The sequence below is a fragment of the Maylandia zebra genome, linkage group LG12 (genome assembly GCF_041146795.1).
Source record: "Maylandia zebra isolate NMK-2024a linkage group LG12, Mzebra_GT3a, whole genome shotgun sequence".
Classification (NCBI taxonomy): domain Eukaryota; kingdom Metazoa; phylum Chordata; class Actinopteri; order Cichliformes; family Cichlidae; genus Maylandia; species Maylandia zebra.
In genome coordinates, this window is record NC_135178.1 from 1,716,344 (window position 1) to 1,732,420 (window position 16,077).

At 42.4% G+C, this 16,077-nt stretch overlaps 1 protein-coding gene across 1 annotated transcript in view; it reads right to left on the minus strand.

Annotated features, from left to right (window-relative positions):
* Positions 1 to 11,095: 11,095 nt before the first annotated feature.
* Positions 11,096 to 16,077, minus strand: part of arid3c (AT rich interactive domain 3C (BRIGHT-like)) — an 81,316-nt gene continuing 76,334 nt past the window's right edge. Inside the window, exon 8 of the mRNA XM_004558654.3 lies at positions 11,096 to 14,367. Within this exon, the coding sequence (XP_004558711.3) occupies positions 14,201 to 14,367 (167 nt within the window). The 3' untranslated portion in view covers positions 11,096 to 14,200. The remainder of the gene's footprint in view (positions 14,368 to 16,077) is intronic.

Genomic DNA, 16,077 nt, shown 5'->3' on the forward strand with positions numbered 1-16,077 from the left:
GGATATTTCTAACTTTAGAGATGTTGCGCAAATGGAAGAAAGCAGTCTTACATATTTGTTTAATATGTGCGTTGAAGGACATGTCCTGGTCAAACATGACTCCAAGGTTCCTCACAGCATTACTGGAGGCCAAGGTAATGCCATCCAGAGGAAGAATCTGGTTAGATACCATATTTCTAAGCTTTTCAGGGCCGAGTACAATAACCTCAGTTTGATCTGAATTAAGAAGCAGAAAGTTAGCGGCCATCCAGGTCTTTATGTCTTTAAGACATTCCTGCAGTTTAACTCATTGGTGTGTGTTATCTGGCTTCATGGACAGATAGAGCTGGGTGTCATCTGCATAGCAGTGTAAATGTATGCTATGTCTTCTAATGATGCTGCCTAAGGGAAGCATGTATAATGTAAACAGAATTGGTCCTAGCACTGAACCCTGTGGAACTCCATAATTAACCTCAGTGTGTGAAGAGGACTCTCCATTTACATGCACAAACTGGAGTCTATTAGATAGATATGATACAAACCACTGCAGCACAGTACCTGTAATACCTACAGCATGTTCTAATCGCTCTAATAGGATATTATGGTCGACTATGATATAAAGGAAGGTTGGAGATTGGCCTATAATTAGCTAAGACTGCTGGGTCTAGAGATGCTTTTTGAGTAAAGGTTTAACTACAGCCAGCTTGAAGGCCTGTGGTACATAGCTGATCATTAGAGATAGGTTGATCATATTTAAGATCGAAGAATTAATTAATGGCAGGACTTCTTTGAGCAGTTTTGTAGGAATGGGGTCTAAAAGACAGGTTGATGGTTTGGAGGAAGTAATTATTAGGGTGACCATATTCTGATTTCCAAAAAAGAGGACACTTGGCCCAGTCATGACGAATTTTAATAATACTGTTTGTTTAAAGAAAATTTTAACATATTTAAATGATGTCTTCTCTGTGCAGTAAATGAGTGGTGAAATAAAAAAATGTCTTATAGGCTTTTACAAGTCAAGAAGTGCAAAAAAATAATTCAAAAACCTCTAGAATTAAATAACGTTACAGTAATAATACCTCCTTTGTATAAGAAAAATGACCAGTGAGGTACCAGTGAGGTATTGTGCAATGGTTTCTGCTGTCTCATTTCGCGTTTCTACCCTCAATTAATTTTTTTTGCATGCCACCATTCTTCCAGTCAAAGTACGATTGGGAATATTTTCTCTGTTCCTGGTTACTGAAGTCTGAGAAATGCCACAGTACTGGATTTTATGAAGAGCCAAAGAGTGACTTCAACTGAATGTAGCACTATGACACCATTGACAATAGCTTCAGTCTTTGTTAAAGTCTGGAAATGCTTCTTTTTTTAGCAACACACTAGTGCAATCCATGGATCTGTAGCTATTGTGACGCTTCATAGTATGAAATGCACCTTCTGCTGCAGATGCAACATCCTCGTTTTCCCAGGTGTAACAAAGAACTCCGTCAACTTACTAGATGAATTTTCGCCTCGCACAGCCTTTATATGCAGGGTGCACGTAAGTGGTCCGCAGGTGCGCATTGGTGTTTCCTTCAGGATCAAAATGATATCAAACTTGATTCTGATGATGACAGAGGGGTTAAACTGATTCAAATGACTCTTTTCTCCAACTCACATCAACTGTTTTATTTTGAAACTCTGAGTGTGTTGAAGCTGTTTCCTGGTGCAGAACCCTGAACAATTAGAAAAAGCACAATAAAAACACTTCATGTCATCTGTGTTCATGAACTTGACATCATGCAGTTCATCTTCTCACCAGCAGAGGGCCACAAACCACCATCAATGAAGAGTCCAAGGAGATGTAGTGACATCAGAGCTGTGTGTATTGATCTGATCAATATGGAAGTTCATGTTTCTTTAATTGGGTCAGTTTTTAAAAGCAGCTGTTTTTATAAAGAGACAGAAACATGAGAGATGCTGAATGTCTTTAATATTTGATACACTGAGTTATAGATTTTGTCCAGAACAGCAGCCTTTAGACTGCAGACGGCACAGAGGCTGCTGTGTGGCTGTGGTCACAGCTGGATGGCTTCTGCTCAGGTGCTGCTTAGGAGAGCGGGCCGGCTTGGTTTGGATAAACTCCTCTTTCTTCTGAAGTTGGATCAGGTGGATCTGTCTGGACTTGTGCCATTTTACAGCTCGGTGGTGAACACCTGGCGGGCGCTGAAGGTCGCTCGTGCTCCTGACCCCAGACCTGGGATGTGGCTTTTCGAGGAGCCGCTGTTTTTTAATGACTTCATTCCCAGCACTGTGTTTTCTTCTGCTACAATATGGACCAAGTTTGTGGAGGCTGGCGTTGTCAAACTGGGTCATCTTACAAGGATGTCTCTGGGTGCACTTGGTGGTGTCACAGGCATTAAGTCCTACAGAGTGTTACAATCATTGTCAGCATCAACCAACCACTAGAGGAAGGTAGAGTGCTGCAAGCACCAACAGCAGTAGCAGCACAAACAGAGTTAAATTGACCTGCAGGCCAAAATATATGCATGCTAACCATGTACAGTGGTCGTCTCTGTCATTTCTACTACCTTATGACTAAAGACATCAGTGTGAACGCATATATATATATGTGCCCTACTCTAGGAATAATTATTAACAGGTCAACCAAACCCATCACTGTGGTTGAACTGCTGCATAAGAGACTTTGCGCTGCCCTTGGTGTAAAGCATTGATGCAGCTGCTCGGCCACTGAAACTGATTCCATTGCTGTTCTTGAGCTCATCTGAAGGCCACGTCAAGTTCAGAGGTCTGTAGGAATTGACTTTGCAGAAAGTCGGCGACTTCTGATCCTGCTCTATGACTTTACATCTCCCACCACTGTGGCTGAGTTGCTGTCATTCCCAAACACTTCCACTTTCTTATAGTTTCACTAACAGTTGACTCGGGAATATTTAGTAGGATACTTCATGAATGGGTTTTTTCCATAGGTGGTATTGTGTCGCGGCACAGCGCTGGAGTTCTGTGAGCCATTCTTTCACACAGGTAGAAGCAGGCTGCATGCACAGGTGCCTGATTTTAGACACCTGTGGACATGGAAGTGATTGGAACATAATTCAGTGGTTTGGAATGGTAAGTGAATACTTATGTGCAATATATACACATGCAGCACAGATAATTATGCCATGAAATAAGGGAAAATGTGGCATATGGTGCTCCTTTCAGCACATTTGACTGAGAAATAGTTAATAAAGTGCAGTGATGCACCGAGACAATGACGAGATGAACTCCAGCCCTGTTTGAGATGTGTTATTACACAGACGTGGAAAACAACAAAGACTCTGTGTGTAGATGCCAACATATGTCTGCATTCAAGCGGCTGGCCTACATGAAGGCCACTCTGTCCATATAGACGCCACACATCTAGGCCCCAGTGTTGGAGCACGTATCCTCCAAAGGTCCCACGTGTCTGTAACTATAAGTGACTTTATGGACCAAGAAGGTAAAGAAACCAGGAGCCGAGTTTAAGTGTAATTATGTGTGTGTGTGTGTGTGTCTGTGTGTGTGTGTGTGTGCATAAGAAAAACCTAACAGAGCTGTCAAGCTTTAGAAAGTTTTGCAGCAAATGTTTTTGTGACTTTTTGTGTTTTGTTTTTCATGTTTCTTTCTTTATTCAGTAAAATTATAAAACTGTTCAAAAGGATTATAAAATAAACACATCTTTCCAGTTGAATGAGATACACCCAAACAAATCACAAATTAACAATTAATTTAATCCAACTTTATATTCATTGTTTAATGCTTCTCAGAATGGACTTCAGTTGTGCACCTATTCTGTGAAATACACTGTCAGGTATCATAAGTAAGCTGCGGAGTCATCCTTCCACCATCCTGGGGCCTTTGAACCACGATGCCTGGCTGAAGGAAGCCGTCAATCTTCAGAATCCCTCTCAGAACAATTACTGAGACCTTTAAAGAGGTGCGGCTAACGATGCAATGATACAACATGCTGTCTGGATAGCAGCTGAAATAGTAGAAAAGATGTTTCTGATGATGTGTATTAGTAATCTGACACTTACAGAACCTGCAATGTCTGATAATTATGTGTGTAAAACACTTTGGTTCACTAACTTACACAGTTGAGTTCTGTTAATGTTATTTTACATTTATAATTTGTTGCAGATGTTCATGTTTTTCACGGTTAGTATTGAGTTAGTCTTCTTATGTCTCTGAGTTTATTATTTCTGCTTTGTGGTCTCCTGTCTATTAGGTCCCTTTGTGCGTTTGTCTTCGTCTACGTGTCCTCGATCAGTCTCTGTGTGTATGTCTCGATTCCTCGTTCTCTGGGTCCGTCCTGTCCTTGTGTTTCGTCCTTTGTCTCCCCACTCTGCCATGTGCTTCCATGTTTGTCCCCTGTTCTGTTGTTAAGCTTACGTGTCCTTGACATCACTTCCTCTGAGTCTCCAGGTTTTTCTTCTTTTCCATTGCGCACATTGGCCTATGAAAATACAGTGGGGCAAAAAAGTATTTAGTCAGCCACCGATTGTGCAAGTTCCCCCACTTAAAATGATGACAGAGGTCAGTAATTTGCACCAGAGGTACACTTCAACTGTGAGAGACAGAATGTGAAAAAAAAATCCATGAATCCACATGGTAGGATTTGTAAAGAATTTATTGGTAAATCAGGGTGGAAAATAAGTATTTGGTCAATAACAAAAATACAACTCAATACTTTGTAACATAACCTTTGTTGGCAATAACAGAGGTCAAACGTTTACTATAGGTCTTTACCAGGTTTGCACACACAGTAGCTGGTATTTTGGCCCATTCCTCCATGCAGATCTTCTCGAGAGCAGTGATGTTTTGGGGCTGTCGCCGAGCAACACGGACTTTCAACTCCCGCCACAGATTTTCTATGGGGTTGAGGTCTGGAGACTGGCTAGGCCACTCCAGGACTTTCAAATGCTTCTTACGGAGCCACTCCTTTGTTGCCCGGGCGGTGTGTTTTGGATCATTGTCATGTTGGAAGACCCAGCCTCGTTTCATCTTCAAAGTTCTCACTGATGGAAGGAGGTTTTGGCTCAAAATCTCACGATACATGGCCCCATTCATTCTGTCCTTAACACGGATCAGTCGTCCTGTCCCCTTGGCAGAAAAACAGCCCCATAGCATGATGTTTCCACCCCCATGCTTCACAGTAGGTATGGTGTTCTTGGGATGCAACTCAGTATTCTTCTTCCTCCAAACACGACGAGTTGAGTTTATACCAAAAAGTTCTACTTTGGTTTCATCTGACCACATGACATTCTCCCAATCCTCTGCTGTATCATCCATGTGCTCTCTGGCAAACTTCAGACTTCAGAGCACAGGTCTGTGAGAGCCAGAGATTTTCCTTGTTTGAGGTGACCAAATACTTATTTTCCACCCTAATTTACGAATAAATTCTTTACAAATCCTACCATGTGGATTCATGGATTTTTTTTCACATTCTGTCTCTCACAGTTGAAGTGTACCTCTGGTGCAAATTACTGACCTCTGTCATCATTTTAGGTGGGGGAACTTGCACAATCGGTGGCTGACTAAATACTTTTTTGCCCCACTGTATACCACACCATGCACATCATAACATGTTGTGTTATGATGTGTTATGATGTGCATGTAGTAATCTGTTTGGATGTGCTCAGGAAAAGAACGATTATTTTCTTGCACAAAATAGCCCTGATGGCATCAGCTGACCCCCACACAGCCTCATTCACGAATTTAATTCAATTCAATTTTATTTATACAGCACCAAATCACAACAAGTTGCCTCAAGGTGCTTTATATTGTAAGGTAGACCCTACAATAATACATGCAGAGAAAAACCCAACAATCATATGACCCCCTATGAGCAGCACTTTGGCGACAGTGGGAAGGAAAAACTCCCTTTTAACAGGAAGAAACCTCCAGCAGAACCAGGCTCAGGGAGGGGGGGGGGGCATCTGCTGTCATTGGTTGGAGTGAGAGAAGGAAGACAGGATAAAGACATGCTGTGGAAGAGAGACAGAGATTAATAACAGATATGATTCAATGCAGAGAGGTCTGTTAACACATAGTGAGTGTCAGGGGTTGCAGTGTGGATGAGGGAAGGAGGACCCAAACGTTGGACTCACGGGTAGGTGAAGGTTGGTGTTTAATGCAGACAGAGTGAACAAAAAGAACAGAAGCAGGAAATGGCTGAACGACTGACTGACGGAACTGAACATAGGACAACCTAACAGCGACAATGACTCAACCCTGGACTGTTGTAACTGAGGGACACAGGCTTGAATGATGAATGATGAGCGATTAGAGACAGGTGAGTGAACAGCTGATCATAATGAACTAATGATAAATGGGAAGAGAACTAGAACATAATGCACACAGAGTAAGGCTAACACAATAAAACAGGAAGTGGAACATACAGAAGATAAACAGTGAACATGACCCAGTGAGTGAGAAAGGTGACTGGAAAGGAAAAACTCAATGCATCATGGGAATCCCCCGGCAGCCTACGTCTATTGCAGCATAACTAAGGGAGGATTCAGGGTCACCTGGTCCAGCCCTAACTATATGCTTTAGCAAAAAGGAAAGTTTGAAGCCTAATCTTAAAAGTAGAGATAGTGTCTGTCTCCTGAATCCAAACTGGAAGCTGGTTCCACAGAAGAGGGGCCTGAAAACTGAAGGCTCTGCCTCCCATTCTACTTTTAAATACTCTAGGAACAACAAGTAGGCCTGCAGAGCGAGAGCGAAGTGCTCTAATAGGGTGATATGGTACTACAAGGTCATTAAGATAAGATGGGGCCTGATTATTTAAGACCTTGTATGTGAGGAGCAGGACTTTGAATTCAATTCTGGATTTAACAGGAAGCCAAAACAGGAGAAATCTGCTCTCTCTTTCTAGTCCCTGTCAGGACTCTTGCTGCAGCATTTTGGATCAGCTGAAGGCTTTTCAGGGAGTTTTTAGGACTTCCTGATAATAATGAATTACAGTCGTCCAGCCTGGAAGTAATAAATGCATGAACTAGTTTTTCAGCGTCACTCTGAGACAGGATATTTCTAACTTTAGAGATGTTGCACAAATGGAAGAACGCAGTCTTACATATTTGTTTAATATGTGCGTTGAAGGACATGTCCTGGTCAAAAATGACTCCAAGGTTCCTCACAGCGTTACTGGAGGCCAAGGTAATGCCATCCAGAGTAAGAATCTGGTTAGATACCATATTTCTAAGCTTTTCAGGGCCGAGTACAATAACCTCAGTTTGATCTGAATTAAGAAGCAGAAAGTTAGCAGCCATCCAGATCTTTATGTCTTTAAGACATTCCTGCAGTTTAACTCATTGGTGTGTGTTATCTGGCTTCATGGACAGATAGAGCTGGGTGTCATCTGCATAGCAGTGTAAATGTATGCTATGTCTTCTAATGATGCTGCCTAAGGGAAGCATGTATAATGTAAACAGAATTGGTCCTAGCACTGAACCCTGTGGAACTCCATAATTAACCTCAGTGTGTGAAGAGGACTCTCCATTTACATGCACAAACTGGAGTCTATTAGATAGATATGATACAAACCACTGCAGCACAGTACCTGTAATACCTACAGCATGTTCTAATCGCTCTAATAGGATATTATGGTCGACAGTATCGAACGCTGCACTGAGGTCTAGCAGGACAAGCACAGAGATGAGTCCACTGTCAGAGGCCATAAGAAGATCATTTGTAACCTTCACTAAAGCTGTTTCTGTGCTGTGATGAGCTCTGAAACCTGACTGAAACTCTTCAAATAAACCTCTGCAGATGATCTGTTAGCTGTTTGACAACTACTCTTTCAAGGATGTTTGATATAAAGGAAGGTTGGAGATTGGCCTATAATTAGCTAAGACTGCTGGGTCTAGAGATGCTTTTTGAGTAAAGGTTTAACTACAGCCAGCTTGAAGGCCTGTGGTACATAGCCGATTATTAGAGATAGGTTGATCATAGTGCTTTACAACTTGAACATTACGGCTAACGGGTGGACTTTCCTGTTTCAGGGCAGCTAGCCAAACGATGAGCCAGTTACTACTAAAGAGAAAGAATGAAATCCTTGCTCTGTTTACTTATTGTTGTTGCCGGGGTAGAACAAAAGTGACCCCTAAACTGGTTTCTATTCCGCTGAGTTTTGGGTTCTTTTATTAATTAGCTTTCACTAGCTGGGCCCACATCATCTTAGGATTGACAGTGTTTTGGTAGGTAAAGGTTTTGGCATCTGGACTCCCCAGGAACCTACGCCAGGATCCTGTTTGTGGACTTCAGCTCTGCCTTCAACACCATCCTTCCAGACCATCTCCGAGACAAGCTTTCCCAGATGAATGTGCCTGATCCCATCTGCCGGTGGATCACTGACTTCCTGACGGACAGGAAGCAGCACGTGAGGCTGGGAAAGAATGTCTCGGACTCCCGGACCATCAGCACCGGCTCCCCTCAGGGCTGTGTTCTTTCTCCTCTGCTCTTCTCCCTGTACACCAACTGCTGCACCTCCACCCACCAGTCTGTCAAGCTAATCAAGTTCGCAGACGACACCACCGTCATTGGGCTCATCTCGGACGGGGATGAGTCTGTCTTCAGGAGAGAGGTTGAACGTCTGGTGTCTTGGTGCAGCCACAACAACCTGGTGCTGAATGCCCAGAAGACAGTGGAGATTATTGTGGACTTCAGGAAGCACACAGCCCCACTCCCCCCCATCATCCTGACTGACACCCCCATCACCTCTGTGGACTCATTCCGCTTCCTGGGTACCACCATCACCCAGGACCTGAAGTGGGAGCCCACCATCACCTCCGTCATCAAGAAAGCCCAGCAGAGGATGTACTTCCTGAGGCAGCTGAAGAAATTCAACCTGCTAACACGGACGATGATGCAGTTCTACACTGCAATCATCGAGTCCATCCTCACCTCCTCCATCACCGTGTGGTACGCTGGAGCCACTATCAGGGACAAACAGAGACTGCAGCGTGTTGTGCGCTCTGCTGAGAAGGTGATTGGCTGCAGACTCCCATCTCTGCAGGACCTGTACACCTCCAGGACACTGCGGCGTGCAGCCCGGATCTCAGCTGACCCTTCTCACCCTGGACACAGTCTGTTTGACCTGCTCCCCTCAGGCAGGAGGCTCCGGTCCATTCGCACCAGAACCTCTCGCCATAAGAACAGTTTCTTCCCCTCTGCTGTCGGACACATGAACAATAACCGTATGACTGTTCCCACCACTAACACATGACCCTACGCTGTGTCACTGCATCATTCCATGTTTGGCACTGATCACCACCTGCACTCATGTATATATCTTTCTAAGTAGCACTCATAATTCTTATTCTCATGTATATATCTCATGCACATATCTTTCTTTCTACATAGCACTTTAATTCTTATTGTCTGCACTGAAGCACCGCAGCAATTTCCTAATGTTGTAAACCTCAACATCTGGCAATAAACCCATTGTGATTCTGATTCTGATTCTGATTCTGGTAGGTAAAGGTGAATGGCTTTGACATGAAGTGAGCTGCGGTTTGGGGAAGGCCTCAAAGGGGGCTGGGGGCTCCCGGGCCTGGCAGATCCCCGTGTACTAAATAGAAAGGAAGAAGTTAAAGAATTGAAAACGAGGAGGGAGGGTGGGGCACCTAAACGAAAATGCCCAGCTTCCAGAACTGGGGGAACCTCTACAGATGACAACTGGAAGGAGCGTATTTGGAGACGTGGTCCCGCTCCTGAAATTGCGATACATAATCTCCAACACATAAACTGATGTTGACCACCAGTAATCAGCCAACCCAGTGGTGTAAGGTTCCTGACTGACTGAATATGGTGCTAAACATGTTCCAAAAGCACTGATTTCTAAAATCCAGCTCTTGAGAGCAGGGCTCCATGATGTAAATCGGCCTTAATACATGTAGTGGTTCATGCTAACTTTAAAGACCTTATAGTACCGTATGACCCCAATAGAGCTCTTAACTCTTAGACTGCGTCTATAGTTCAAAGTTTATAGTTAGGGCGTGATCAGGTGACCCTGAATCCTCCCTTAGTTACCCTACAACATGCTTGTCTCTCCCCTTGACCATGTGCTTACACACCACTCTGTATTTACTCATTAGTTAAGCCGAGTTCTTGCTCGTAGGGAGTCATTTGATTGAGTCTGTATGACTGTAGGGTTTTTACCTTACAATATACTGTACTATAGAAACATGTAGAAATGGAGATGAAACTGCAAGCTCGAGCACTCATCACTACATTTGTTACTCCTGAAGATCAGAAGAGGATTTAATAGGTCTACCTTTGTGTTAGCATGTTGTCTTTACAGATGTTACAAAGAGTGCATGGCAGCAGTTTTTTGTGCACTTTATTCACATGCTTGTCTTTCAGTAGCAGAGGCGAGCTCTTTCCTGCTGTGTAACACTGTGCACAGGAGGAACGCCGAAAATACTGCCAGAATGGTTTTTCTGCTCATGGATCCATCCAGCACCTTCAGCTCAGAGTGATGCTTCACCTTATTTTATAGTGTTGTTATTGATTACCATTGTGTTTGTCAGTGGTGCATAAAATTAACACTGTGTTATAGGGGCATGGATTTCTGTCAGCCCTTGACAAGATAACCCTTTATTGGATGACTGCTCCTAATTTGTTTTTGTTTATTCAGAAGTATAAAGTAACATTCAGCAAGCCCCAATAATAAACCTATTACTGCAAATCCTAGCTGCACCATTGACAACCGCTAATCTTTGCTGCCCCTAATTACATCAGGATTCTCAGTCTTAATTAACCAATCTTTACAGCATTTTACCTGCTTAATGCTGCACTCGACAAACTGCATTTGCTGAAAAGGACTTTGCAGTTTTCTGTTTCTGAAACAAATGTTTTCACTGTTTTCTTGCAGTAGAACAAGAAATAATAAAAAAGTAATAATGAGAGTGTTTTCAGGATGCATCACAAGTCAAGTTTGTCAGAACCCAAGATACTGATTGTGGAGTATCATGTGTATATAAATGCATTTGGTAACACAAACATTTGTACAGAACAATGGAAAGGTTGCGTTAAACGCATGTTTTTATTTCTAAATGCACCACAAGTCAAATGGTAAACCCAGAAAATCCATCACAACAGTTTTTGACACATTTTTACCCCTGAGCACCACACGCCAGTGTCCCAGAATGCACTGGATGTATTCAAACAAAGGGAAACATTTACAGCTTTGCACACAACTCATAACGCAGTCATTGTCTAAAAACTACAAGCAGAGCATATCATAGATCAAATACAATACATGTTATTTGGTTACATTTTTCCTGCATGCGGAGGTGTTGCTTTCTCTTTGGTTCTCTGCTCTCGATGAGCTCAAAATCAAGTGAGTGTGAAATGTTTCAGCCACGCAGTTATCTGAGCTGCTGAAGCACCTCGAGGCCATTGTTGTTGTGTTTGGATGCAAATAAAACAGAATTAAACGATGTAGTGGGCATCATCCTACAGGATGCTAAGAAAGAGACAGTCTCACTGGTCCTGGAGCGTCTCCACGCTAGTTTCACGTGTCCGTGGCTGCGATTTGTTTAGTTACAACAGTTAAAAAACCCCAAAAAACCCAGTTAAACGACAGCAGGTAGCAGTGAATGTTCTTAGGTTTAAAACAAATTATATTTGTGGTTCAGGACCCACAATTAAACATACAGAGATATTATATTTTTGATTTAATACAAAGTATTGATTGCAACACTCTATTAGTTGCCAGTGAGTCACATCTTTCTGTACTGCGTTTGTGTCTTTGCCATTTTTGCCATCATTAAATCTGAAATATAGACACAACTACATGCTTACATTCCACGAACTCTTCATATGTTGCTTTGAAATGAATGAGGAGGAATCTGAGGGTAACATTCCTAAATGTGATGGGACTGAAGTGAATATCTGGGAATGTTAGCTCAGTTTCACCAAACAGATGTGATGTGAAGTACTCAAAAAGAACGATGTTACTGCTGTGCTGGTTAATGATGACAGGCAAAAAGCAACAAACACAAAAATGTTCTTCCTCATTTTGCTCAGATGTTTCTGTCGTCTGTGGGACGTTACTGAAACCTGTAGCATCACCCAGCCTGGCCTGTACGTGGAAGTAAATGATGCAAATACTCCAAACTGTTGTTGTTCTCTGCTCGGAGCCACTGAAACGTCCTCTGATCATGTTTGAAGCAAATGCATCATAATGATAACTGAGTGAATCTGAGATAAACATCAAAAACATCTTTATGCGAGTGCTGGAGTTTAAGTAATTATAGCATTTCATGATGTCTTTAGTGTTTGTCAGCACTGCAGGAGACAATTTTAGGCTGATATCAGCTTGAATTACAACAATTTCCCTGCTATAAATATGGACGATAAATGTAAAGCTGCGTCATTCTGAGAAAGATGCAAGATCCCAAATTCATTTCTGCAGTTTCTTACAATCAGTCACAAAAAGTATCACATGAACACATATTTATATCTAAAACACCTTTTACACTTGTGCCACCATCATTTCTTCTTTCTGTTCATTTTCATCTGGATTCTTTTGGTATAACGTAAAAAAGCTCTGTAAACTTGCTGGTTCATAAATACATGGATATGAAAGTTGCCATGTAGACGTGATTGTTGGCACGTTGTATAATGAATGAGGTAGATGTGTGTCTCTTGTTTAATCATATAAAATGTGAAAAAAACCCAGCGATCCACTGAACTAAAACAGTAATAACAAAGTAAATGTATGAGGTATATTTTGTATTAATCCTTTGTCTGTATGTAGGTGGTTTGGTGAAGTTTTGCCAACGAGCATCAGCGAGAGTGATGATACAGGATCAAACATACACTTGCTTTAACAGACGTACTAGAAACAACACTTCAGCGTGTGTCCACTGCCTTTCACGATGAACAAAGGTCTTTATGAAGACACCAGAGCATTATTTTAAAACAGAAACCCAAAATAAAACCACGTTTGACTCATGACTGCTCTGTTACCTGTATTTGCCTCCTGCTCACCTACTGCCTGCCAACTGAACTGCTGCTCGTTCTCGTCACAGTCGTTTCCTCTGAGGACTTTCAGTCAGCCCAACAGCATCACACCATCTGTGCATCTACAGTATATCTACATCAACCTCAGCACAGACTTTACACGTATGGTTTTGTCAGAAGAGCTTCCAAAATCTTACTCAGGGTAAAAATCACGCTCAACATAAAGTGCAATATTTGCCCTCAGAACAACACGTTCATTACTTTAATGTAAGCTGTGCCCAACATCCTGAAAGCAGAGAGGACACAAACACGCCTGCTTTCTAATTACGTTTACATATTTACTAAACAAACGATGAATCCCATGATGGAGACGTGTTCTGGTTATGGTGGAGACACAAACACACTGAACAGCAGCTCTTTGCACTTGAACAGCTACAGTGGGATTTCCCCAAATTTGAGGCTCTCTGTAGTGTCAAGATGCAGCTTTAATACGTATTGGAGTGGTTATTATACTTACATAGTACACACCTTAGGCAGCTATCATATTATTATACACTACAGCAAACTCAGGCTATTGCTAGTTTGGTACCAGCTGGTTTGGGGAAACCTAACAAACGAATTATTCAAATGAATTGTGTAGCTGATCTTTGTGTTGTGAACAACATGGCTTTGAGACACGCTGTGCTTATAGGACTGTTAGCGGGTGGACAGAGCCATGCAGTAGAGAGGAAAGTAAACACATCACTTTAACTCCAGCGTGTGAACGAACACCAGTCTTTGAGTATCTGTTTATCTAATGAACCAGATGGTTTTCACCTCTGATGTGCTTCTTGTTTTTGGATCAGTCCCTCATGTATCCACTGTAAACAGTCCGTTTCTGAGGTTTGTCACAATGTTACAAAAACCAAAACCACGGTTTCAGCTGCAACATCATTTCAGCGTGGGGGTACGAGTCTTTGGCTCACTGTGGTGGTATGTTGAGTTGATGAGTGAACTTTTCCACACTAACTAGATGTGTTTGAGGACATGAACAATGTTCTGTCACACAGGTTAAAAGTGGGGGGCAGGTAGATGTCTATATGCAACAGTTGCTTTTTAATCAGTGCTTTGCTCACCTGTGGATGTGGAGTAAACCACAACTGAAATAAACTGGAGTTAATCTGATGATTTAGTAACATGGTTCTTCTCACTGGGACTGGAGGGGGAGGTGAGAAGAAGTGGAGGGTCAGGGGGAGGTGTTTCGGTGTCCATGGAGAGAAGAAGAAGAGGACGAGGAGGATGAGGAGGGCTGGAACTTTGTAGGGCTGCTTCTTCCCTGAGTCTGACAGCCATGATGCTTCCCATGGTGTCCTGCCATCCCTGCTATGGGCGACTGCCGAGCAAACAGGACGCCTGTGGAGAAACATCGAGCCCAAGTTAGCCTTGAACTCTGCGCTGTCCTAACATCAGATTTCAGAGCGTGTTTGTTTCAGACGCTTTTATAAAGCATGAAAGGATTTATTTTGGTATCCCTCACAGGTAATATCAAAAAAGATGAAGTGGGTTTTGGATCTGACCAGAGAATGAAATTCACAGGCTGACAAAAACATAGTTTTGTTTGTTTTAACAAGCAAAAGGAATAATCTGACATAATTTACAGCAATAGTAGTTAGGACTGGGCGATATGACCCAAAATTCATATCTCGATATTCTCTAGCTGGATGGAGATATACGATATATATCTCGATATTTTTTAAAGCCATAAAGTAAGAACAAAAAGAGAGTTCTTGGTCAAAGCTGTGTCCCAGATCTCACACAGGCACCTTTATTAACATGCAGCGTAGATGTAGATGAAGAAATTACTCAGAGTTATCAACGTTTATTAAATAATAATGCTCCATAAATAAAATACACCAATGTTGTTTTTGTGCATAACACAGAGCAGAGCAGCTATCTGAACGCTGCTCCAACAGAGGTCGATCATCTTGTTAATAATTTCACCTCCTCACTACGTACGACTCTGGATACTGTAGCTCCTGTGAAAACTAAGGTCTCTAATCAGAAGTACCTGACTCCGTGGTATAATTCTCAAACACGTAGCCTAAAGCAGATGACTCGTAATCTGGAGAGGAAATGGCGTGTCACAAATTTAGAGGATCATCATTTAGCCTGGAGAAATAGTTTGTTGCTTTATAAGAAAGCCCTCCGCAAAGCCAGAACATCTTACTATTCATCACTGATTGAAGAAAATAAGAACAACCCCAGGTTTCAAAAAGTCAGAGCTCTGTTGAGCCAACCATCCCTTTATTCTGTCTCAGAGTGATGCTGAAAAATTGCTTCATGCATTTATTACTTCCAGGCTGGACGACTGGATTCATAATTATCAGGAAGTCCTAAAAACTCCCTGAAAAGCTTTCAGTTAATCCAAAATGCTGCAGCAGGAGTCCTATGTCTCTGCACTGAATCATATCTGTTATTAATCTCTGTCTCTCTTCCACAGCATGTCTTTATCCTGTCTTCCTTCTCTCACTCCAACCAATCACAGCAGATGGCCCCCCCCCTCCCTGAGCCTGGTTCTGCTGGAGGTTTCTTCCTGTTAAAAGGGAGTTTTTCCTTCCCACTGTCGCCAAAGTGCTGCTCATAGGGGGTCATATGATTGTTGGGTTTTTCTCTGTATGTATTATTGTAGGGTCTACCTTACAATATAAAGCACCTTGAGGCAACTTGTTGTGATTTGGTGCTGTGTAAATAAAATTGAATTGAATTAAATTCGTGAATGAGGCTGTGTGGGGGTCAGCTGATGCCATCAGGGCTATTTTGTGCAAGAAAATAATCGTTCTTTTCCTGAGCACATCCAAACAGATTACTACATGCACATCATAACACAACATGTTATGATGTGCATGGTGTGGTATATTTTCATAGGCCAATGTGCGCAATGGAAAAGAAGAAAAACCTGGAGACTCAGAGGAAGTGATGTCAAGGACACGTAAGCTTAACAACAGAACAGGGGACAAACATGGAAGCACATGGCAGAGTGGGGAGACAAAGGACGAAACACAAGGACAGGACGGACCCAGAGAACGAGGAATCGAGACATACACACAGAGACTGATCGAGGAC